This window comes from Vulpes vulpes, chromosome 13 (assembly GCF_048418805.1).
Source record: "Vulpes vulpes isolate BD-2025 chromosome 13, VulVul3, whole genome shotgun sequence".
Taxonomy (NCBI): Eukaryota; Metazoa; Chordata; class Mammalia; order Carnivora; family Canidae; genus Vulpes; species Vulpes vulpes.
In genome coordinates this window covers 47,434,021-47,459,262 of record NC_132792.1, presented here as the reverse complement: position 1 = coordinate 47,459,262, position 25,242 = coordinate 47,434,021, and the positions used below count along the sequence as shown (strand labels likewise).

The 25,242-nt window shown below is 40.3% G+C and overlaps 1 protein-coding gene across 1 annotated transcript; it reads left to right on the top strand.

Moving 5' to 3' along the window:
* Nucleotides 1–8,302: 8,302 nt before the first annotated feature.
* On the top strand, nt 8,303–24,855 carry CA2 (carbonic anhydrase 2). Its single transcript, XM_072734379.1, has 7 exons — nt 8,303–8,585; nt 9,665–9,862; nt 18,090–18,208; nt 18,720–18,812; nt 20,284–20,346; nt 22,440–22,595; nt 24,040–24,855. Exons 1-7 carry the CDS (start codon nt 8,552–8,554, stop codon nt 24,157–24,159), a joined length of 783 nt encoding a protein of 260 aa, XP_072590480.1. The 5' UTR covers nt 8,303–8,551; the 3' UTR covers nt 24,160–24,855.
* The last annotated feature ends 387 nt before the right edge of the window (nt 24,856–25,242 follow it).

The following is a 25,242-nucleotide window of genomic DNA, read 5'->3' as shown; positions in this document are numbered from 1 at the left end:
TAGCAGTAGTACATACATAATAAAGATAACTCTCCCTAACTCAAATCCTTGTGGCATGGCCAGAGGTAAGCAAAGTGTGATACTTTTGAAAATTCAATAAACATCTTCAACAGATACATTCCCCCCACCCTAATCAATAGATGGTTAACTCAGGTAGATTTCCTGTCCTATGCACACAACACAGACATATGTATTCTTGTAATTATTTCCCAGAGCTTACCTTATAGTATAGTTGAGAATTCTTTGAGAAAAAGATGGTGAATTTACCAGAAATCAGACTCAGGTTCCATTTTGGTTGTTGGTTGTGGTTGGGGGTGGGTGGTATATTGTGGCTCAAACTCATAATTTGATATGTAAATTTCTGGCTGCCTATTACAAATATTTTTTTTATTTAAAGGAATATTTTCATCAGAGAAGTTCTCATTTCCTCCTTTTAATTTGGTTTCTCTAGAACAGGGCCTGTTGTCAAGATTGCCAAGTGTACTAAGCCCTTTGCCTTAGCAGCTTAATTGGTATGAAACATTGATTAGGCCCTCAGAGGGGTAGAGGAGTTTCAGAGGAATTATGATATAACCACAACGAGTAAAGAACAAAGTTTGCAACTTGCTAACAGGGCAGTGCTTTTAGCTGGGAAAAACCGTACAGTATCTGATAGATAATTTAAAAAGTATATGCAAGTGACTAAAGAAACCTTTTTGAAAGGATTTCATGCTTTTCAAAAGTGTACCCAGTAAGAAAGAAAGAAAAGTAAATCAAGGAACTACCGAGAAGCCATCAAGGAGAAGAAAAAAAAGAAAAAGAAAAAGGCAATGTCTAAACATTGCTGAAAAGAAATTGTACTAAACATGGCTGTGACCACGGAAGGGAAGGGCTTATCAGGCGTGACCATGGTACCCAGCACACTGGGCATGAAATATATGTTCAATAGTGATATCAATGCCATTCGAAAGAAAGAACAGATAGCAGAACCTAGAGTACAGGCAACCCACAAAACAAGGCTCTGGGTCACCTGGGCCTCTAGGCCAGCAATGGACTCCATACTGCTTTTGGATGATTCAGGCCATTAGGGCACAGTTTTAGGGCACAAACCCCCAATATAGCATTTCTAAAAATAAATAATACACACACAGTGTTGTACTATTATATATATTATAAAATATAAGCAAAGTAGAGATTTTTAGAGAGGGAAAAAATAACTATGCATAGTAGTCTCACATTTTCTTCCTGCCCTGGAGTGGCCTGTCATGTGCACCCCCAGGGTATATGCATTGCACCATGGAGATAGCTGGTTTGGAACCTTCCTCTGACAAGATCAGGTTCCACAGTCTCTGGCCAGCTGGCAACTCTTCTATTCTATGGTTCCACATGGAGCTGGGCCACTGTTTTTCTCACTGTCTCACCAAGTAGGGATTAGCTGAGGGTAGAGGTAGAAGAGGATAATTTGGGGAGGGAAAGTGTGTTTTGCCTCTAGTTTATGACATTGCTGAATCCTGATGCTTGCCCTTGGTCAGGAGGAAAAACTTACTTGCAATGCTTACAATTCCCTTTGCATGGAAAATATTTGATTGGTCTTGTTTCTAAAAGGAAGTAGAAACTTTCCACATACAGCGTGGTGATTTATAAGCCAAAGAGAAGTTCCATCATGTGATGAAGCTACCATTAACCAAATCAAGCTCTCACAATTTTGGTAGGAAAGCCATCAGTAGGAATATGCTGAAGCAAAGTGAATAAGCAATGACCTTAAGGTACAGGGATGGGATTTTATTCTTTTCTATCTGGTCTAGACAACAACAATAAATCAGTGAGGGTATAGTATGGGCAAAGCTCTGTCGTAGGGCTCCTGTGTCGCTGGAAACATATCTAATTCCTTTTTCAGACCTTCCACAAAAGCATAATCTTACAGATACTCTTAAGGCAGGGTTTCACAATCTTGGTACTTTTAACATTTTAGATTGAATAATTCTTTGTTATAAGGGGCTGTTCCATGCATTGTAAGACGTGTAGCGGCATTCCTGAACGCCAGTACACACACAATCCTAGTTGTGAGCATCAAAATGTCTCCAGATATTGTCTATGTCTTCTGTGGGGCAAAGCTGCCTTCAGCTGAGAACAAAGGCTCTGAGTTGAGATAAACTTTTACTCTTATTAAACTGAATATTTCTTGGTGCTGCCTGTGGTGGCAATCGTGGAACATGTTAAAAATTTGCATTTTTTTTTTTTTAGTGTAATTGTTCCCTTTAATATTTCCATCCTAGTTCTGGTTGAAATTGAAACTTGGTAGCAATGTTTAAATTCCCTAACTCCTCTTAAAACCTAAATGAATTTAATTACTTCTAGAAAAGTTTAAATGCTGCAAGTTGTCCTAAAAAAACAGAGACACATGGAGGAACTAAATTTTGAAAGCTGAAAAGCAGTTTAGCAAAGGAGGTGAACTCATCTGTTCAGTGGATGTGGAGTTAGTGCTATTTCCTGCCACTTTCATGGTTAGCAGGGGTTTGATAGGAGACCCTCAAAATGAGCAGGATGTTGATATAACTTTCTGTTTTACAGAGTAGTACTGAGATGTAATCCTAGTGCATTTTTACTACAACATCGTGAGGAAGAAGCCTTTATACACTCCTTAAAGGCACATAGCCAGCCCTCAGTGAGGCTCTTTGCTAAAAGCTTGAACTCTGAAGTAGGATTACTTGGTTTCAGGCCTGGCTCATCACTTCCTAGTGGATACCTGGGGCAAATGGACTTCCATCTATGCCTCAGTGTTCCTGGCTATGAAGTAGGCCTATGTGAGACATTTAGAACCATGCTTGAAGCATAATCAGTTTTCAGTAAATGTTATTCTTTTAAGAGTAGGAACTCCAAAAATGTTCATTAAGTAAATGTGATTTGTTTTCATGTAAGTTAGAGAAACAGAAAAGAAAATCTATTATTTTATAATAGGAAGTACTATAATGATTTATTTGTTCAATTTTGAAAAAGTGCCAGAGTCATAAGTGGTTATCTTCCAGACATTAGTTCTCAACATAATGACCCAGAGCTTTATTTTTTTATTTATTTTTTTAAAAGATTTTATTTATTTATTCATGAGAGACAGAGAGAGAGACTGGCAGAGACACAGGCAGAGGGAGAAGCAGGCTCCATGCAGGAAGCCTGATGTGGGACTTGATCCCAGGACTCCAGGATCACACCCCGGACTGAAGGCAGGCGCTAAACCGCTGAGCCACCTGACCCAGAGCTTTAATTCTCACCCCCCCACCCCCCACAATTTACAAATAAGGAAGTGAAGTTCCGAGAGATTACTTAGCTTGCCTAAGGTGGTACAGGTAAGTGCTGAAGGAGAATCTGAACTCAGGTCTGTCTTCTCACAAAGTTGATTGTCATCACAGAATCCTATGTCTCTGCTGCAAGGAGAAGAATCCTAATGGAGCAGCAGGCACATAACAGGCATCATGCTAATTTACATGACTAAGTCACACAACTTAGTCCATTTAACGTTAACAGCCCAGTGTACCCCCTTTTACACTCCACATGTGGAAACTGAGGCTTGGGAAGTTGAAGTCAATCATCCAAGGTTGTATAGCAGGTAAGTCCTGGAAGCTGAAATCCGGACTCACAAAACCTTGGCCCTTGGCTACCGTGAGATATTGCCTCCCATATGCCATGTAGAAGAATGTCAAGAAAGAGAGAAAAGCCAGAGCCTGGATTAAAGTGGCTTTATATGTCAGGAAGAGGAGTTTGGATCTTTTTGTGAAAGGTCGTTGTCAGATGATCAAAGGCAAGGAAGTGGGGGAACAGCAAGAAGCATTCTGGGAACTTCTGCTGGCTTCTTCATCTATAGAATAAAGAATTAGATCACATAAATCTCTAAACTCCCTTTCCTTCCGAAACACTCTATTGTTGCCGTCTGTATCATTCCCTTTCTTACAACCTCCTGGTGGCCTCCCTATGCAAGTGGTATAAAATCCTTCCCTGGTATCACGGTCTGTGAGGCTTTGCAGTTCACTTGTCCGTCCTCATTCACAGCGCTCCAGGCACAAGTTTTCTGTTCTAGAAATATCTTCAGCCAGGGCCTTTCCACTTACTGTTTCCTCTGCCTGAAACATCTTTCCCTAGATCTCCTGAATGGTTCCTGAAATGGCACTTCACTAGGTTTTCCATATCCCTGACTGCCTTTATAGTAGCATCCTCCCCCTCTTAATTTTCTACCTCATTCCTGTTTTATTTTCTTTGCGGTAAGTACCACTGTTGGAAATTCACTCTTCTTGATTGCTTATTTATATGTTGTATACTGCCCCTATCCATCCCCATCCCATGTAAGCTCCCACGAGGGCAGGGATCCTGTTGCTCTGGTTCTTGGCTGTACCCCCTGTGCTGATGCCTGGCACATTATAGTACTTGACAGATTTGCTGAATGAATGAACAGATAGATGACTAAAGCTTTTCTGGCTTACGTAGTCCCTAAAAAACATTAGGCATGTAAATGGACCTCAAAAACATGTAATCGTAATAATGATAACTAATGTTTATTGAGCTCATTATTGGCTTTGTGCTAAAAATCCTTTCTATGAATTATCTCTTACAGTCCTCACCACACCTCTATATGATTAATATCCTAGCTTTACAGGTAAGGAAACTGAATCTTTGCAAGACCAAGCAATTTGACCGAGGTCAGAGGACTAATGAATTAGCCCCGACTCAAAAGCAAGTCTAATTTCAGCACAATGTTATTTCTTAAGTGACCGATTTCTGTAAAGAGAAACTGAGGTTACCTACATTTAGATTAGTGACTACATAATTTCAAAGAGAATTCTTGGGTAGTTCCTACTTGTGGCCTCGGGCTCAGGTAACAAAAATGTGGTAGGTGCCCAGGATGCCAAAGTGAATAATGGTATATAGCTCAGTTTAATAAGAAAAACAAATATGCCAGTGTGCTAGAGTGGACATCTCCATGACCCAAGCACTCCTCTACCCCCCAACAAAACCCTTGCATTGCTGGAAGATCATCCTCCTTACTTATTCCCTTAAACCTTGCCCAGGTATTTAATTCTGTGTTCATTACATTATATTCTAACTGCTTAGCACTGGGAAGAACTGAATAGCCACGAGTTACTGAATGCCTTCATGTAACAGGTGATTTGTAGTAACTGAAACCTCAACAACTCTGAGCTGGGTGGGTATCATCATTTCTCCTTTACAAATGAGCAGCCAACAGCTTTTTGGGGTGGTGGATTACAACCAGACGACTCTGATACAGTGTCTGATTAGAATACTGTGTCACAAATACTATGATAGAGGGATGTGTGTGTAAAGACCTCTAAGAGCCCCAGGAAGGGAATGGCTCTTGAGCCCCCATAGATATTGTAACAAACATGAGGCTAACTGGCTCTTTATTATCTTATTGGTTTTGTGGTGAAACATTAATAAACCATGGATATCTCATCTTGTGCAATATATTAACAGTATCTTTACTTTTGGGGAGGAAAAGCACTTCTCCATTTTATTTTATTTTTCTTTTTTTTCCATTTTATTTTATATTTTTACCAAGATTAATATGTTAGAAGCTTTTTTCATGGTCATAATTAGAACACAGACCTCAAGATTTTTGTATTATATATCCCTGATATACAGTCTGCCCTTTCTTCCCTCCTGGGGTAGAAAAAAAGCACCTTACTTCAAGTACTACATAGTTTACTTAGAATTATTTTTAAATGAACCGGTCCTTCCCTCTAGCAGAAACATAGGTGTATGATAAGATCATTACTATTTTTGTTTTAAAAATCCAGGATTAGAGTAGTCTTTTTGCATGTAACTCAATGACAACTGTCTGCGAAGAATGCTCTCAGTAAAATGAAGTTTGATTCTGAATGAGCTACCTGAGGGTACAAAGCCATCACCGTCATAAAATAAATAAAGAAATACGAATAAAGAAAATAGTTTAAAAATTGGATAGAAAAAAAAACTGGATAGAAATAAATGCTAACACAATCACCATAACACAAAAAAAGTTAGTAGGAAATTTTAGATTTCTGCTGACATACAAAGTAGAACCACTTTCTGCCCCGCAGTGAGCACATGACATTCTTCCCACTAGTAGCTCTGGGGACGGCTTGCTCTTTTGAGAATTAGTTCATTCTCTAGAGGTGAAAGAGAAAGGGGAAGCTTGGATAATAAGTCTCTATTTGGTGAACTGCAATTTGGTGCTGTTTGAAGTTTTGGAGATACGTTAACAACCAAAATATGCTCCTGTTTCCTCTATGTTAGTAAAGCCACAATCCAGCTTTGTAGAAATAGAGGCAAGGATGCCAGCCTATCTGATAGCCTGGCTACCTTCACAGAATCTTTAGAACTCATTTTCCTCAACTATCAACTCTCAGTACTTATCAACGTTACATCGCTAGGGCCTAGAGAAGAGTCTCATGGCAACTGCAAGGCCCTGAATAAATATTTGAAAATTGTGCAAAGAATCCAAATTATTTCCTTGAGCCCTATGAGAGACTATATAGTTAGAGAGGCACAAATAAAAGGTATTTATTAACTACAAACTACGCTTTGTGATGGCCCTAGAAACCAAAAGTAGTTCATTGCTACTCTTGCCTAAGAATTCACTGTGGCACCAACCAAAAGACCTCTCTCCCTACCCCTAAAACCAGAGGTACATATTTTTCTAGATTCTTAGGCCAAGAACCAATAGATCCAAACATGAATCATATTTGTTTGTGTGGAATTGACTGGAATATATAGTAAATACAGATTATGCAATCAACATTGCAAAAATTTACACTAATGTTATAATTTATTTCTTTATCAGTAAAAGTAATATGGTGTCAAGGCTCATAGGATTGTGTAAAACTCTTCCTGCTTCTTCAAGAATTGTGTAAAACTCTTCCTGCTTCTTCAATTTTAACTTTAATACGATCCCTCAAAGGTCGGAGAGATCCACAAGACAGAAAATCCTTCTCTCACGTTTGTGACAAAGTCCCTTGAAGGAAGTGAATTCTGTCCCCACCTCAAAACTCTATTTGGTGAACTGCAATTTGGTGCTTAATAGATAAATCCTGACTTATCTATTAGATACAGTAAGGACAGTGCTTCAAGCCCACAACACTTTTGGAGGTTCACAGAAATGCTTCCTTTCCAAGTCAGAAGAAGAAGAAGAAAAAAAAAGAACATTAGGTCAAAGAAAATGTTAAAATACATAATGTTCAGATATTCATCTTCATAGCATACAACCATAAATATAGATGTGTGTATGTATAGGACAAAGGGGACCCATTTTGCCCCCAAAAGTCCTCTTAATTCTTTTTTTTTTTAATTACTGCTTAGGTATCCCAGATGCCAAGTTTCCTTTTTGCAGCCAGGGAGAGTTCTCACCTCTTTGCAAGAAATACTTTCTTGGGACCCCCGGGTGGCTCAGTGGTTGAGGGTCAGTCAGCCTTTGGCCCAGGGCGTGCTCCTGGAGTCCCAGGATCGAGTCCCACGTCGGGCTCCCTGCACGGATCCTGCTTCTCCCTCTGCCTGTGTCTCTTCCCCCCCCCCCCTCTGTATCTCTCATGAATAAATAAATAAAAATCTAAAAAAAAAAAAAAAAAAAAAAAAGAAGGAAAGAAAGAGAGACTTCCTCTTACCCACTTTCCCTGAAAAACAGTGACTTGTTTCAGAAGTTTCGGGGAACACGTTTCAAACGAGCATGCATGCATTCAGCTAGGAAGTGTCCCCAAAGCGATTTTTTTTTCTAGAGAGAAGTGGGGGGGGAGCACCCCACGCCAGGAGATGCCCTCGCAGTCTGGGCTGCGGGCAGAGGGGACAGCGGCGCCTGCCGCCTGCTCGGTTCCACGGCCGTGCGGCAGGGGGCGCGAGGCTCGCGGCGCCTGCAGCCCCGGAGCCCTACTTGCCCCAAGGTCATAGCTCCCAACCTGGCTCGCCAGCCCGGGCCGGGGACCCCCGGGGACTGCTGGAGGCCCCGCCGCGTGGACGGGGGCTGGGGTGTCCGAGGCCGGGGATGCGATCACAATGCGGACGGCGGATGCGGGGCGCCGGGGGCGCGGGGCCCGAGCAGTCGGCGCGGCCGCGGGAGTCGGCGGCCGGAGGGGGATGGGGTGCGCGTAGGTGCCCGCCCGCCCGGGTCCCAGCCGGAGCCCCGAGCCCCGAGCCCCGAGCCCCGAGCCGCCGAGAGCGCGGAGCCGGTCGTCGGCCCCGGGACCTGGAGCCCGGCCGCGGGCCGAGGGGCCCCGGGGGGGCGGTCCCGAGCCCCGAGCCCGAGCCCCGAGCCCGAGCCCCGCCGAGCGCCCGCCGCCTGCGCGTTCTCCCCGCCCCCGGGGGCCTCGCCCGCCCGGCCCGCCCCGAGCCCGGGGACGCCACCTCCGCCCGCCGCCGCCGCCTCCCCGCGGCCGGGTCCACCCGGGGCGCCCTCCCCCCGGCCGCCCCCGAACCCGGACTTGGCGGGAGCCTATAAAAGACGCTGACGGCGCGACCCGCGGCCACACGGTGCAGGCTCCCGAGCAGCCGCCGCTAGCCCGGCGCCCGCTCCCGCCCTGCCTCGACCTGCGGCGCGACCATGGCCCATCACTGGGGCTACGCCAAGCACAACGGTGAGTGCACACGGAGGGCTGCGCGGAGGCGGCGGCCCCGGCCCCGGCCCCGGCCCCGGCCGCGACCCCGGCCCGGCCCGGCCCGGCCCCGCACCTGCCGTTCCGCGCGGCTGCGGTCGGAGCGCCCCGGCGAGGAGTCCCCGCCCCCCCCCCCCCCCCCCCGCGCCCCGGTCACCGTCGAGGAATCCCCGCGGCCGCCGGAGGCGCGCAGCTCAGCCCCGGGCCCGAGCCCGGACGGTCCCGAGCATCCTACCCGGACCCAGAGGGAGCGAGGAAGGGTTGCGCAGGGGGAGCATCCCGGTCGTTGATGGCACAAAATTAGGGCGCCCCGGTCCTGCTCCCCGCCTACACACCTCAGCCTCAGCACCACCTGTGGCTGGGGCGCCCGACACCGACTGTCCCGGGGCATTTTCGTGGGCCGGTTCGAGCCCCTGGCGGTGACTTCTGAGTTTTTCCCATCATCTCCCATCCCCTAATTTTGGGGGTTGGAGAGGGGGGAGTCACCGGGAACCCGGCTTTATAGCGCGGCGGGTGATGGGGTTCCCCAGAGCCACCCCAGCCACGCCGGGGGGAGAGACAAGCCTTGCGCATCTGGGGGAGGGGGGCGGGAGCTCCCCAGGTGCTGCGGATCCTCACCTTGGGAAGACAGGTGCAGGGGCCCGAGCAGTGACTCGGCCTTTACATTCAGTTGGGGGCACCAGGGAGAAACCCCAACCTGCTCCAGGGTCTTGAATGGGCTCGAATACCCTAAATGCTAAGCCCAAGCCCTGACAGTAGTATCTGCCCCATTTCAGTTGCCGAATTTGATAAAACCGCTAATATTTTTACGGCACTCACTCTCTGCTCAGTGAGCCTTCGTGCACTGATTCCAGCGCTCACAACTTACACGATGCAGATGCTATTACCCCATAACACAAATGAGGAAACTGAGGCACAAGGGTTTCTGCGGGGCTGTTCAGCCGAGTGGTGCCAGCCAAACCCGAGCGGAGCAGACTGGCTCCAGAATCCCTGGCCTTCCTAGGGGTCTGCGTGTGCCCTTTCCCACGCTGGGGGACTCACAGGTCTCCTCTGGCCGCTAGGACCCGAGCACTGGCATAAGGACTTCCCCATCGCCAAGGGAGAGCGCCAGTCCCCCGTTGACATCGACACCAAAGCAGCCGTTCATGACCCTGCCCTGAAGTCTTTGTGCCCTTGCTACGACCAAGCGGTTTCTCAGAGGATCATCAACAACGGTCACTCTTTCAACGTGGAATTTGATGACTCCCAGGACAAAACAGGTCAGTGTTTAAAAAATAACTCTTTGCCTTTTACCCAGGAGCTATTCCCCAGCTTAATGGGAGGAATCAGGAGCAGTGGCTCAACACCACTGCTTGTCTCAGTACTCTAAGATGCCACACTCTGCTAATCTTCATTAGGTCCCCGGCTCTGCGAAGTAGGCTAATTACTTCCAAGTGGCCTGGGGCTGTGGCACCCATGTAAAATTCCTGGTTTCGATGTAGGGCATTGAATAATTGTGATCTGCTGCTTGTGAAAAGTCACAAAAGGCAAGGTCCCCTGGAAGTGAAGCTCAGCAACGATGGGATTTGCAGGAACTGAACTCTTGAGGGTCTCTGTAAAAGAGTTGCTTTCCAGAATTGATCCTTTCCAATAAAAAGTGTATCTTAGTGCTGTCTTCAAGGTGGCAGTGAGGGAAGTGATGCAACCCTCACCACTTGAAAGAGTGAAATGTTTTGAAACATTGTGTTTATGACTACAGATGTGCTAAACCGGGGCCCTGTATTTTGGCGTCCGCCCAGGAATTCATTCCACAAATGAAGATGTTTTAGAGTTGGTGGGCATACTTGGCCCATTGCTGACAAAACCAATTGCCATAATTTATCTGTGATAGAGCTGTTTACAGGATGCCCATTGAATGCTTCTTTTTCCTTATTTAGAAACAGGAGAACAACCCCATTGAGACATGGTAGCAGCTTTCTTTGCCCACTGGTTGATTTAATTGCCAGTGGCCTATTTTCCTGAGTGCTTTCCTCTGAAGGTCGTTGCAAACACATGATGTGTGCTGGTGGTATGGGAACCGGGAGAGCACCGGGGCAGAAAGAGAACACAGAGGACAGGGAAGCAGTCAATAATACTGTCAAAAGTTTGGAGTAATGACCGATAGTACTACTATGTACCGTGTAATTATAACCACCTTAGTTGAGTTGGCTATTCTTTTTTAGTTAGCTGTCTGATATATTCAGTCCAGTTTGGAAAAAAATTCCCTCCTTGCCTCTTTAAAAAAATTTTTTGACACTTGGCTCTCTGAAATAGTGATTCTAGAAGCCTATTTGATGGGGAATAATGTGAAGATCATCTGAGAAATGTTTTCAAGCTACCTGTGGCCTGTGTGCACCTCACCCCAGAACACACACACGCACACACATACTCTGGCATAGTATAATGACTAATTAGACTTTGATTAATTAGATTTAGTAGAGGTTGTTCATTGAAGACTTCCCAAGAAACAATGCTCAAGTGATTAAGTATAAGGAAAACAAATTTCTTTCCTTTTTGTTAAGGGTACTGTATATTTTGATTATAATATGACAAGGCCATAGGTCTTGGTGGTGGTGTCCATATAGAAAGGATGCTATAAAGTTTCATGTTTAGTTACTTGAAAACCAAAAAAAGTGAGCTATGTTAGTCTTTATCGAGTTCTAAAAAAAAGAGGTACAATGAATGTATGTTTCTGTGTTGCCAGTGGAATCATTGTTTTCAATGAGTGTAATGTCCACCAGATATAAACCTCATCGGATGCTACGTAGAAACTGGGTACTTTTTTGGAGTAGTGAGGAAACAAATGTCTAACAAATAGAACCAGATGAGATAATTCCCTATATTCCTTACAAATCTGATCATGATGTAATTGTTACAGTAATATATTATTACTGGAAAGTGGATTTCAGCATTTAGTGTAGCAATTATGAGGATAGAATGGGGTCAGGTAGCCATGGAATCCAATTCTAGCTCTGCCGCTATCTAGCTCAGTGGCACTGGGAACAATAGCAACTTAATCTCTCTAATTTTTAGTTTCCTTAACTGTAAAATTGGAGTAATGGTAGGATCTACCACAGAGGAAGGATTAAATGGGACGGTAGCTATAAAGCACCTCGCCCAGCACCTGGCACATAGTAATTCCTCAATAAGTGACCATTGATTGCTGTTTCCATGTCTTCACACAATTTGACTGCTTTTATTAGGCAATTGCTGTAGTGATTGAACCTGTGGTAAGATTTCTAAAGAAAGTTTCTAATTAGCTGTCAGATTACCTGCCATCACTTGATGGGACTTAAAAATTGTTCCTGAACATGCTCCTGAACATCTCACTTGTCGTATTAAAGTGTGTACTGATTTTATATGTGATGTCACTACATAGTTATATGTTTTCGCATGAATATGTCAAGTTCTGATCGATTTCTACACAAGCAGTCAATGGTTAGAACTAGCCACACTTTTCTAACTACTTCTCCTGGTGAGTAACACATATATTATTAAAACCCATGTTTAGATTGTGAAACAAGTAGTTCTGAAAGGGTCTCAAGCCCATGTCTTTAGAGACACCTGTGTTCTTCTCTCTCTCTCTCTTTCTTCTCTCTCTCTCTCTTTTTATATACTACATATATTATATATTAATTATATGCTATATATTTATATATATAGCATATATTTATATATGCTATATATATAAAACTTATATATATATAAATTTTTAAATATATTTATATATATTTTATATATTTTTATATATTTATAAATTTTATATATATATATATATAAAACAATAACAAAACCCTTCCTAATGCCAATTAAATGCAAGATCAGCTAGGTACCATAGAGGCCTGGTCTCTTTCCTGTTTCTCTAGAATTCAGGTTGGGGATACCTAAAGTGGAAAGACACAGAAAAAAACAGATGCTGACAGTGACATTGGTGAGCCCAACAAGGACATACATATTCCAAGGAGCTATGGAAACATGAAAGAGACTTAGGAGTCGTCCTGTGTAAAGTCAGGAAAGACTTTCCAGGGTAAATAAAAACTTGTGCTGAGGCTTGAAGGATTTTGGTGTCTTGGAGGAGACTCCGGGCAAAAAGAAGTAGGAAAGACCAGGGGATTTGAGAGAGCACAGTATGTACTCTGACAGGCAAGGAGGTGCCATAAAAACAAGGAAGAGTTAGTGTTAGAATGACTTGCTCTCCTTTAGGTATGAAAGATCCCTTTGTAACTTTGCCCATACTCTTCAACATTGCCAGTTGTTTTGGTTAAAGAAGGAAGCTCTTTTCCCCCCACTAGGATGCAGACTATATTAAAATGTTGGCATTAAGGAAAAACACACCTATAGAATAAAACGAACAATCATAACATGCAGAGAAACACCCTTTAGACTTTTTTTTTAAAAGGAATCCTAGGCTTGGGGCACCTGGGTGGCTCAGTGGTCTGAGTGTCTGCCTTTGGCTCAGGTCATGATCCCGGGGTTCTGGGATTGAATCCCACAGCAGGCTCCCCCTGCTTCTCCCTCTGCCTATGTCTCTGCCTCTCTCTGTCTCTCATGAATAAATAAATAAAATCTTAAAAAAAAAAAAAGGAATCTTAGATTTTCAAGTTTGAACAAATGATGGAGATACTTCAGTCAAATTCACTTAAACATGAGGAAACAGAATGTTTAACTGACTTGCTAGTCGTCTCCATTCTAGTTTGTCGGGTGAGACTCAATGCCCATCACTTAAAAATAGAAGTTGAATAGGAATCTTTGAATGATAACCATACTTAATATTTAATGTGTACATACCATGTCTTTAAAAATTGATATGCTTTTCTGTATATTTAAGTCTAAAAGTAATTTATTCATTTTGGTCCCTCGATATTTTAAATCAACAACTGAACATCTCTTTTTTTCAGGAGTTATTTTTATGGGATTAACATTTTTATTTTTTATTTTTTGGGGGGGATTAACATTTTTAGATATCTCTCATGTCTTGTTTTCTACATTTAAGTGCGTCAGTTCATTTTATTGATTTATTGATTTTTACCTCAGTGAGATTTCAGCTTTCTGGAAGTTCTCATAGGTTTAAGTTTTCAAATATATCCTAAATATTTTCTTAGACTCAAACTAAGGTATCAGGAACTGGGGTGGTTGAGTTTATTAGTATGTTTAACTTGAGAGAATCCTTTTCAAGTGTGGAGTTAATAAAAAAAAAAAAAAGTGGAGTTAACAGGCTTTAACTAGAAGTTCCCATCAATCTTCTAAATTCCTTTAAAAATAAACCACCTTTAATTAATGAAAAATGGCTAATCCCGTTAGACTTTCAAAAAATTATTAAAAAATAACTCTCCCTGCTTGAGTTCTTTTATTACTAGCTTTATCTGGGAGAAAAGAATACTAGTCAAATTATTAACTTCTGCTAACTCATTAACTTTTATTAATGAGTTTAAAACTCTCCTGCTTTATTGCAATGTTAGATGCAAATATTGAAAAACCAATGCCTGAAATTATTGAGCCGATCCACATACAACTCTTGTATCATTTCTGCTCTTTAGAAATTGAAATATTTTTATCTGTATATATTATTGCAAGAAAAAAGGAAGGAACAGATTACCTGTGCTCATTTCAAGCAGACCACTGTCAGCATGACATATATGAGTCTTGCTTGATTTTCAAGGACTTGTTTTTGAAGCTTTAAAATTATCTTTCTATGAATAATTTTAAGTTAAAAGGAAACATAATAGCAACAAGTGAAAAGATTTGTCCTGCATATTGTTAATGGTGTAAGCAGAAACCTAAGTATTTATAAAACTGACCAAAGCATTCCAAACACTATATTTAATTATGTTCATGTCAAAAGTTTTTCTTTTTTTTTTTTTTTACTCTCATATAATTTCCATACACCTGAAACTTAAAACTTCTGTTCTCTTGATTTTTAATTGTTGTTTACCCTAGTGAAAGTGACAGCTAAACTTCTCACTATTTAAAAAGAAATGGATTGCGGACATCTTTTCCTCATTCATTTTCTTGATTCTAGTATGTCAACCCTCAGATTATTGGCTAGTGTTAAAAAAAGGAAAACAGCAATGCATGATTTAATAATTTCCAATTATTCATAAAAGAAGATTGTTTATCTGCTGAAAAATGCTGCATTTTTAGTAGACTTAGTCTTTTACTTCATTAATAAGAAATCCTTTAAATTTGAATTTTAAACTAAAGATTATTGAAAATGGCTTCTTTGTACTTTGAATATAAGAGACATTATTGATATTTGTTAAGGTCTTTAGTTTGTTTTTTGGCTACATCTTATGTTAAGTAATAATAAAGTGATTAGGAAGAAAGCATTTAAAAATGTTAAATTTTCAGTTTGCTTATAACTGGAGTGAATGTCTTAATTTTCACAAAAAACATAATTTACATAATTTCTCTAAGTAATATATATATAGGAAGACAGATTATAATATAATTAGTGCTTATTTTGTGTGTTGTATATGCAGTAGGTGTAACTGATGGCAGATCATAGAAATTAAAATTAGCTGGAGCTCTTGGTGTTGAGATTTGGATTTAAATTAAGTTTTGGGAATCTTGAAAAAGGTGTCCTAGTGGAAAACCCCACTTATATCTCTCCCATTCCCGTGGAACACATTTCTGTGATACAATAAATCGTTGACTCTCCAGAGCCCCCACTAACATGGCTGGATTTTAAAGAAGAAAAATATACTCAGTCTGCAGTTTCTGCTGTTTTTTTCAAAAATTTTTGGCATCATCAAAACAGACTTGATTTTAAACTGGGACAGTTTAGTAGTGGCATAGAGTAACCAAAATAAGTAAATAAATAAGTAGATCTGGAAAAAGTGCAAGCTCCCTATCTTTCAACCAAATATCTTTTTTATTTTGTAAATTAAAAAAAATATGCTACCTTTATTACAGTTTGTAGTAATTTATTATAACAGTGTTTTTGGGAGGGCTTCATTGACTAAACTCCATGCTAAGAATTGACTGAGAAATAGCTAACAAGCTGAAGAAGACAAGAAATGGTTCTTTTTGATGCAACTAAATTTTAAGAATTGAATAACCTCTCCTAGGTACCATGGGCTCCTAATCTACATAGCAACATAGTTTTATTTTAACAGGAGCTAAAACAGGTGTCTGGTAATGATAGATAAGCACTGAGTGTGTTTAATTATTGAACCTGGAGCATTTTTTTTTTTAAGTATTAGCAAAGCTTATTTAATAAAAGCTCATATACATTCTTGCCTAATTCTAAATGTTCTCTGAAATAAGTAAGTTAGGCTGGAATCTTAAGATCTGCAAGGGAGTGAATAAGAATAGGAAATAGCAACTAAGCTTTATTGTTTTTAAAATTTAAGATTCTGATATGATTTTCACAGGGAAAGCAGATACATTTAGAAAGATAAGTTATCTTGGATGCCTAATATAGTTTCATTTTATTTTCATTTATTTTGCCACTTGGTAGAATTAATGATGCAGATTATTTGCTTTTTATGGTCAGCCAGTTAGTAGCTTTAAAAGTCATTGTAAAGGAATTGTTTCAGTACGAATTTACTTCATAAATATATATTTTGTGTTGAGGGTATATCATTATGAAAAAATGGAAATTCTTTCATTTTTGAAAAAGCCTAGAGAAAAGGGCAGATAAGGCTAATTCTTTCCTTACAGCAGAATTCCTAGATTAAAAAAAACTTTTACAATAATTTGTTTTTAAGTCTCAAAAGATGTGATTTTATCAGAATATATCCAAATTGATATTTCTTAGCAGATCTGTAATATAACACCACTTATAATTGGTTCTCTCTCTCTTTTTTTTCCATTCCTTCTTTTTTTTTTTTTTTTTTTTCCTCCTGGCCTATTGTAAAGCAGAACTGGCAACCAGAGATTACATCAAAAGCCATAGGAAAGGCCTCAATGTCTTCCAACCAGCTCTATTTTTTACTTTGGGTAGATGAATGGGTGTTGCTACCGTCTATGTGTATTTGGGCAAAGTTAAGCAAAGTTGATTATACAGACTTTGTTGCTTTGTTTGGCAAAGCCAAAGTAAGTTTGAGCTTATTAGCTTATAGAATTATAACCCAAAGCCAATAAATAATACACTTATAACAACAGATTGTGGAATGAAACTAATTGTAAAAGCTTTTAAATATATTGGTAAAATTTCCTTAATGTGCATATAACTTAAAAAGTTTTATGGAGAGGATGGAGGAGAAACTGATTTCTTACTATTTTAATTCTCTGTAACACATAGCTCATTAATTATCTGCAAAGAGATTGTAGTCTAAGAAGATGACATCTAGTCATATTCTTCTGTTTCATGTTTTACTCTAACAAAAGTACATTAATACCAGAAGAGTAGAATTGTAAGACAGGTACTAAAGTTAGAATTTTAAGTTTCTGGAGACAATAGAGTATTGTGTATGTTACATGACCAGCAAATTCTTAGTGAAGTAATAAGCAATTGAATGAATCCACTCTACAGATGAGGAAATTAAGGTCAGAAATGTTCCAATAAAAAAATCTTAATGGGAAGAATGCATGGGTGGCTCAGTCAGTTAAAAGCTGACTTTTAGTTTCAGTTCAGGTCACGATCTCAGGGTCCTGGGACCAAACAAGGGTCAGGCTCCACTGGGAGCCTGCTTGAGATTCTCTCTCCCTTGCCCTCTGCCTCTCCCCCTACTTGTGCATACTCTCTCTCTCTCTCTCTCTCTCTCTCTCTCTCGCTCCCTCACTCTAAAATAAATAAATAAATCTTAAAAAAATGTGTTTCTTTATGGGACAAAGCTAGTTAGTAGCAGTGACAATCCAAATTCTGAAGAATTTGGGAAGCCAGGGCAAGGAAAATTGGATATTGTACTAAGATCAATGGAATGCTTATTGTTTCACAAATTCTGGCATGGAATAACAGGTGGTTAGCAAAGCAGGTGGTGGGACAGCCATTGGGCCGTGTAGAACGGAGGTTCCCACGTTTGTTAAGTGTGTGCTGCAGACTTGCATTGGCAAGCAGCTGCATGGGCAGTTCCTCAGTGATTCACAGGGGACTTAATAATTCCACCTAAAATTTTCTCTCTCTGAACCAGAATCTATGACTCTTGAACAAACCCAGGAGAGAAGTATCACTGTGCTCAGAAAACAGATGGGCAAAACACCCATCCTTCGAGCCAACACAAGTGAGGAGAAAAGCCAGTGGAAATGATTTCGCTGAGCACTATAGACTAAACTGGAGTCTGGATTTAGTTTTCACCGAGTGAAAATGTTGCTACAGGCATAAATTTAGAACTATGAGACAGGATTAAGTTAGATTGTAATATTTAGTACTGTGTGTGTTTCATGTACATATGTATGTATGTGTGTGTATACATGGGATTGGGTGTATGTAAATACAATCATATACATATACACACTCATACACTCATATGCACATGTATAATATACATATACATATATTACATATATATATATTTTAAATTTTAGTGCTGAAAGGAGGACCCCTCACTGGCACTTACAGATTGATTCAGTTTCACTTTCACTGGGGTTCATCTGATGGGCAAGGTTCTGAGCATACTGTGGATAAAAAGAAATATGCTGCAGAGGTAAGATACGCTTTTTTGCTTTCCAGGGAAAAATGTAAATTGATATTCAGCATTCATTTCAAAACCTTAATTTTATAAATTCGACTCAATCTAAGTGAACCACTTTTTTTTTTTTTTTTTTACAAAGGACCTTCACATTTGCTTCTTATAACTTTTACTGGTGATATTACAATTAATGCTGCAAAACACCCTCTACTACTTCCGAGGACAGCATTTGCAAAAAGTAAAATGATTTCAAATTGGAGGATCCTGTTCTAATGTAAATCTAGAAGTAAAATTGGTGTCTTCCTTCAAAAATACGTAATTCTTTGTCTTAGAGTTGATGAAGTCATTTGCTGTTATGCTAAATAGTGGATAATTAGAATTAAAATGAAAGAAAGTTGATATTTTAAATTATCCACATTTTTACCTTCTTTAGTAACCTCTAACTCTGAAGAAAAGATCACTGAATGAAATCTGTAGGTTTGATTATGTATATCATTTATTATGGTTTTGTCTTCTACTGCTTTAGCTTCACTTGGTTCATTGGAACACCAAATATGGGGAGTTTGGAAAAGCTGTGCAGCAACCTGATGGACTGGCTGTTTTGGGCATTTTTTTGAAGGTTAGTTGATGGCCCAATTCTTTTTTTCCCTGTTCTTGAGAAAGATTAACCAAACAGAACATTCATGATAAACAGGACATTCTACAAAGAGCCTAGGAAATGCCTTTGGCTCCAAAATACTTTCAGGCTCATATCCCCCTCCATATCTGCTAGTAGCAGTTGAGATGGAGGACAAAAAAAAAAAAAAAAAAAACAATCAGAGGTATTAGTTAGGTGCTGTTTATATGTAAATATGAAGGATGTGTACATGTGAAATGTGAAAGGAGAAAGTGGTATACTTCAGATGGCTACTGATTTTGTTTTAAAATTCATCCTTAATTAGATAGTACTGTTTCAAGATAGACAATGCTAAACTAAGATCACATTTTGGAAGGCTCAAGGACAGTGACTCAATATTGGAGAATTTCAGGCAACAGTGGGACATACAGGTTGAGATGCCCTTTAGACAGTTGTAAAGCAAATGGAGAAAGGTCTGGGCTGGAGATTCATGGGGCTGACGTCATATGTCAATGTGGAAGCTACACATGAATATGAAATCATCCAAGGAAAGCATGAAGAGGGAGACGATAAAGCTGCTGAGCATGCAGTCCTGAGATATTGCAAAATTTAAGACATTTAAGACAGTGAGAAAGATGCTAATGAAATGACTAAAAAGGAATACAAGAGTCAAGGGAACTTGCTGAGGCTGGAGGACAGAAGGAAAGCCAGAGGAGAGAATTTCAAAAAGGAGAGAAGTCAATAGTATAAAATCCTTTTTTTTTTTTTTTTTTTTTAAACATAGACAGAGGGAGAGGCAGGCTTCTTACGGGCAGTAGCCCGTTGTGGGACTTGATCCCGGAACTCTGGGATCATGCCCCAAGCTGAAGGCAGACACTCAGCCGCTGAGCCACCCCAGGCGCCTCTACTTAGAATACTTTTTTAAAAGATTTTTTTAATTTATTCATGAGACACACACACACACACACACACAGAGAGAGAGAGAGAGAGAGAGAGAGAGAGAGAGAGAGCAGAGACACAGGCATAGGGAGAAGCAGGCTCCATGCAGGGAGCCTAACGTGGGACTCCATCCCGGGTCTCCAGGATCAGGCCCTGGGCTAAAGGCAGAGCTAAACCGCTGAGCCACCCGGGCTGCCCAATAGTATAAAATCCTGCAAGGTTAAGGTAAGCACTTGAACAGTGTCCTTTGCTATGGCAGTTGGAGGTCAGTTGGAGGTCACTGGTGACTTTTGAGAGGGTAGATTCAGGGGAACTATAGGGTGGGGTGGGAGGGGTGGGTAGCAGAGGGAAGTTGTCAGTGGAAATAGGGAAGTTCATGGTGCCAAAGTAATCAAAGTGAGATGGATGGATGGCACCTAGCAAGTGGTAGACCTTGGTGCACTACTTGGAAATGTTTTATGGTAGAGCTGCCCAAATCAAAACTGATGTAGTGCCAACTGGATTACAGTGCCTTGTATGTTGTGTCTTCTTATAGATTGGTGGTGCCAATCCAGGCCTACAAAAAATCCTTGATGCGCTGGATTCCATAAAAACAAAGGTACCATTGAATTTTCTGCTACCTCAATAGAGTACCTATTTTTTATATCCTACTGGTTTTAGGAAACTTTTTGGATCACATTGAATAGTCGTAGTTTGACATGTAGTGTTTTTGATGAGGAGTTAATAAAGGTAAAATGTTGCTTATATATTTATTTAACTTTTCTTTATCCAAAAGCTGATTCTAATGCTGGTGTGATTTTAGGCTTGCATTTATTTAATCTTGCTTCCCCAACATTTGAACATTCATATACAAGAGTCAGAGAATTCTCACTACTGCAAAGAAACTGAAAGATCAACTGGTCAAATTATTCACCCATTCATGCAACAGATATTTGCTGAGTACTTACTCCATGCCAATCACCTTGTTAATTTGGGAGATGTAATGGTGAGCGTGAAGAATTTTCCATCCCATGTTTAAATTTTCTCTATGGCAGAGCCATGTTTAGGTCATTGAACATCTTTTTTTTTTATTTTTTTAAATTTTTATTTATTTATGATAGTCACAGAGAGAGAGAGAGAGAGAGAGAGAGAGGCAGAGACATAGGCAGAGGGAGAAGCAGGCTCCATGCACCGGGAGCCCGATGTGGGATTCGATCCCAGGTCTCCAGGATCGCACCCTGGGCCAAAGGCAGGCACCAAACCGCTGAGCCACCCAGGGATCCCATGAACATCTTTTAAATATAATCACCAAGGGCAGCTCTGGCTCTTTAAAGCTCATCCTCAACCTGAAGCCTCATTTACCTTCTGAAAGGCTCATTCATTCCTGACCCTTTTGAGCCATGTAGATTAACCGGAATCAAAACACTAATTTAAAAAGATATATGTACATTGCAGCATTATTTACAATAGCCAAGATACAGAAATAGCCTAACTGTCCAAAAAGGGATGAATGGGTAAAGAAATGTGAGATACACACACACACACACACACACACACACACACACACACACACAACACACATAATGGAGTATTGCCCAGTCCTAATAAAGGAAGGAAATCTTGCTATTGATGACAATGTGGATGGACCTTGGGGGCATTAGGCTAAATGAAATAAGTCAGACAGAAAAAGACAAATACCACATGATTTCACTTATATTGGACTCCAAAGCCAAACAAAAACAAACGCACACACACAAAAATGGGCCCATAGATACAGAAAACAGATTGATGGTTATTCAGAGGTGGGGGGAGGTGGGTGAAGGGGATCAAAAGGTACAAACTTCCAGTTATAAAATAAATAAGTCATGGGGATATAATGTACAGCATGGTGACTATCATTGATAATACTGTGCTGCATATTTGAAAGTTGCTAAGAGAGTAGATTTTCAAAGTTCTCATCAGCAGAGAAAAAATATTAGTGTAACTAGGCATGGTGATCATTTTGCAATATATGCAAATATCAAATCATTATGTTGGACACCTGGAGATAATATAATAATATGTGTTAATTGTGCCTCAGTAAAACAAACAAACAAAAGTAAAAAATGTGATTGTGATTGCTGTTTCTTTTGACTCCATTCTCTCATAGCCTTTTATCTACCCCCAGACTAGTTATCTTTAGTTCCCTTTAACTATTCCCATACAACAATGTTCTCTCTTTGTGGCAACCTTGTTGCTCTATCCTATGCTGTTTGCATCTATTGTTTTTAAAATGTGGTATCCAGAAAGAAAAGCGGTTCTTTAGTACTGTTGTAGCCCTCAGATAGGGTAGCAAGACAAAAAGATACTCTATTTTTGTTATTGCAGCCTAAAATTGCATTATTTCGGTGGCAGCAGTTTCATTTTAAATATTGATCACACTTAATAGCTTAATGTAAATTATAAGGAATGATTTTAGAGGAAAAGATGAGAATTGGACACGTGAAAATACTATAGTTGGGCTCTCTTGCCCATCTCTGCTCACCTATATTTCCAAGTCAAATGTCTTCTGTTAATTTCTTTTTATTTTGTTTTCTGGTTGAACATGGGACTTCTCTTAAAAAAAAAAAAAAAGTTCTGGCAACCAGAGGGGAATATTTGTTTCCTAATCTCCTGCCTTCCTCCCACTCTGACCACGTGGCATTTATCACCTGTGTGTTTGTCTTGTCCTAGGGTAAGAGTGCTGACTTCACTAACTTTGACCCCCGTGGCCTCCTTCCTGAAAGCTTGGACTACTGGACCTACCCAGGCTCACTGACCACTCCTCCCCTTCTGGAATGCGTGACCTGGATTGTGCTCAAGGAGCCCATCAGCGTTAGCAGTGAGCAGGTGGGTTTTCTAAACTAAGGTGTAGAGCATTTCGTGGAGCGTGGCTTTTGGAGTCGGACAGGCCTGGGGTTGAATCTCCTCCTGCTGCTTCTAGCTGTGGAACTAGCATCCGTAACAGTGCTTAGCAGTTTAACAGAATTTAAGAAATATTTGCTGTGATTAGCCACAACCTTAGGCAGTTTGTTTGCTCTATAAAATTCGATTATCATGAGCAATAAGGGAGAAAGATATCTGTCGTATAATAAATGCTTTAACCTAGGCTACAAGGAAACTGAGGACAATGAGATTCCATATTCGAGCTTATGCGGATAGCGGTGGTAACTCACGGCCAACTGTTCACTCACATAAGAGCTTATGGCAGTTTTATTTGTATTGGAATACATTTCTGAATTCTGACAAAAGTAAAAGCCATCCCTGGGAGGAAAAATATCTATCAAAACTCGGTCCAGTTGCTTGAACAGGTTGGACCAGACTCGTCCCTTTCTCATACAATATAGTTAATGATGTTCAAGTATTCGTGCAGCTTCTAAGTCACTGATCGTACCCCCAGACTGTCTCTGTTCCCCACACGGCTGAAATGTAGAAGGTGAACACTCCTCTTTCAGGAGGATCCACAAGAACCTGGATCCTGGATAATTTAATTAATGTTGCAGTACCTGATTGACATTGAAGTTGACTTTGAGGGGTGAGACTGAGGGACTGTTACTGGATCAAAGAGGTCAAGTTAGAGGCTGTTGATCCATGGGCTGCCTTATTACTGCCCCAACCATCCTTTTTCATTTAGATCAAGACTTGGGAAAAGGAAAGGGAGGTTCCATTTTGCAAGAACAACCTCAAGGAAGTAGGAGAGCGTTTGAGGGACTGCCTGTGTCACATCATTGAGCCAGGGAGCTGAAAGGAGGTTAAAAGGGACTAAAAATCAGCCAATGTCAAGGGTTCAAAATCCAAGTTTGGGCAACTTCATTTCTGTGTTCCGATACATTTAAGCAGAGATGCCAGCCGATGACTTGTCCCCCAGGCCTTGTGGACCCTGGACCACTTTATCCAGTTGTACAGATGCTGTAGTTTGTCTTCCTGGGACAGAAAACAAACTCTATAATACGGATCTACTATGTTTATTATTATTTTATATCTCAGAGGTGTTCTGTAGACTTTTGAGATTTGATTTTAAAAGTAAAAGAGCAAAAAAACAGGCTCACTGAAAGTTTCCTTCCAAAGGGCACCAGCAATCTTGTGTGTGTTTTCTAGAAATTGATTTGTTATCTAAAAGCATACATATATAATGTTTATGGGATTATATGTTTATGGGGGACCAAAGTGAACTTTGAACATCGATATGTGGTCCTGTGAATGTTGGAGAATGTATCTCAGGATATAACACAAGCACATAAATGCATACTATTGTGAAACCTGTATTTTTGATTTTTTTTGTTTTGCCTTTTAGATGCTGAAATTCCGTAAGCTTAATTTCAATAAGGAGGGCGAACCTGAAGAATTGATGATGGACAACTGGCGCCCGGCTCAGCCACTGCACAGCAGGCAAATTAATGCTTCTTTCAAATAAAATGGCTCCAGAGCCCACGTCCAAATAATGGATCTTTGGGTTTTCCCTTAGCTAAGCACAAATCTACCTTGGTGTATTGGACCTTGCCTGCTTTGCATCTGGTTTTCTAGATCCTTTATCTTTTACCTGATGTGCTCATTAGTAAAATGTGAAGAACTTGACCAGTTGTCATGCTTGACAGCATTTCTGTGACTGGTGCTTTGCTTATGGTAACAGCCTTTCTGTACTAGAGAATATAATATAAGGAATAGGAGAAAAAGTACCTTGACTTTGTTCATAGCACATGGGGTGATGAGCGTTGACAATTGTTAAAATTGCTAATTTTAAAACCTAGGAAAGTCAAATGATTGAGTGCAAATCCATGCCATGAGGTAAATTGAGCTGTGTGATGTAAATCAGGTAAAATGATCATGATTCTGTGTAATGTAAATCAGATAAAATAAATGTTCGTGATTCCAAGATGTTATATTAAAGAAAAAATTTTAAATTCTTATATATTTGTAGCAATGCTATCTTAAATATGAATTATGTTGTAATTGAGTGACTTTTGAATTACAGAGCTGTAAATGAAGTATTATCTGTAAAAATTGTTATAATTATAGTTGTGATACAGAGTATATTTCCATTCAAATGATATATCATAACTTAATAAATATTGTATTTTAGATATATTCTCTAATAAAATTTGGACTTCTACTTTGGGTCATTTTCTTTTATGCTGCGCAATAATAATGGAAGAGCAAATGTGTACTTTAATGACTCCTATTAATTCATTATTAATAATAAGTCATCATACTTGGGTTCTCATAATTGTGGGAATTTCCATAAAAGGAAAAATCCTGAAGGTCATTTACTATTTGCCAAGAGCCCTTTTAGGTGCTTTCTGAGCGCTCATTCACGTGATCTTCATGAATGAATGAATCCTACAAGAGAAAGGTGCACATGCTGAATCAATATATACTCCTTGGAAATAAAACAAGTAAAAGTCCATTTAAAAACAAAATAAAAAGGGAATTCAAGTGGTACCCACAGTAAAAGAGTAATCTGAGGAGTCTTAGAAAGGTAAATTATACCCTTTACATA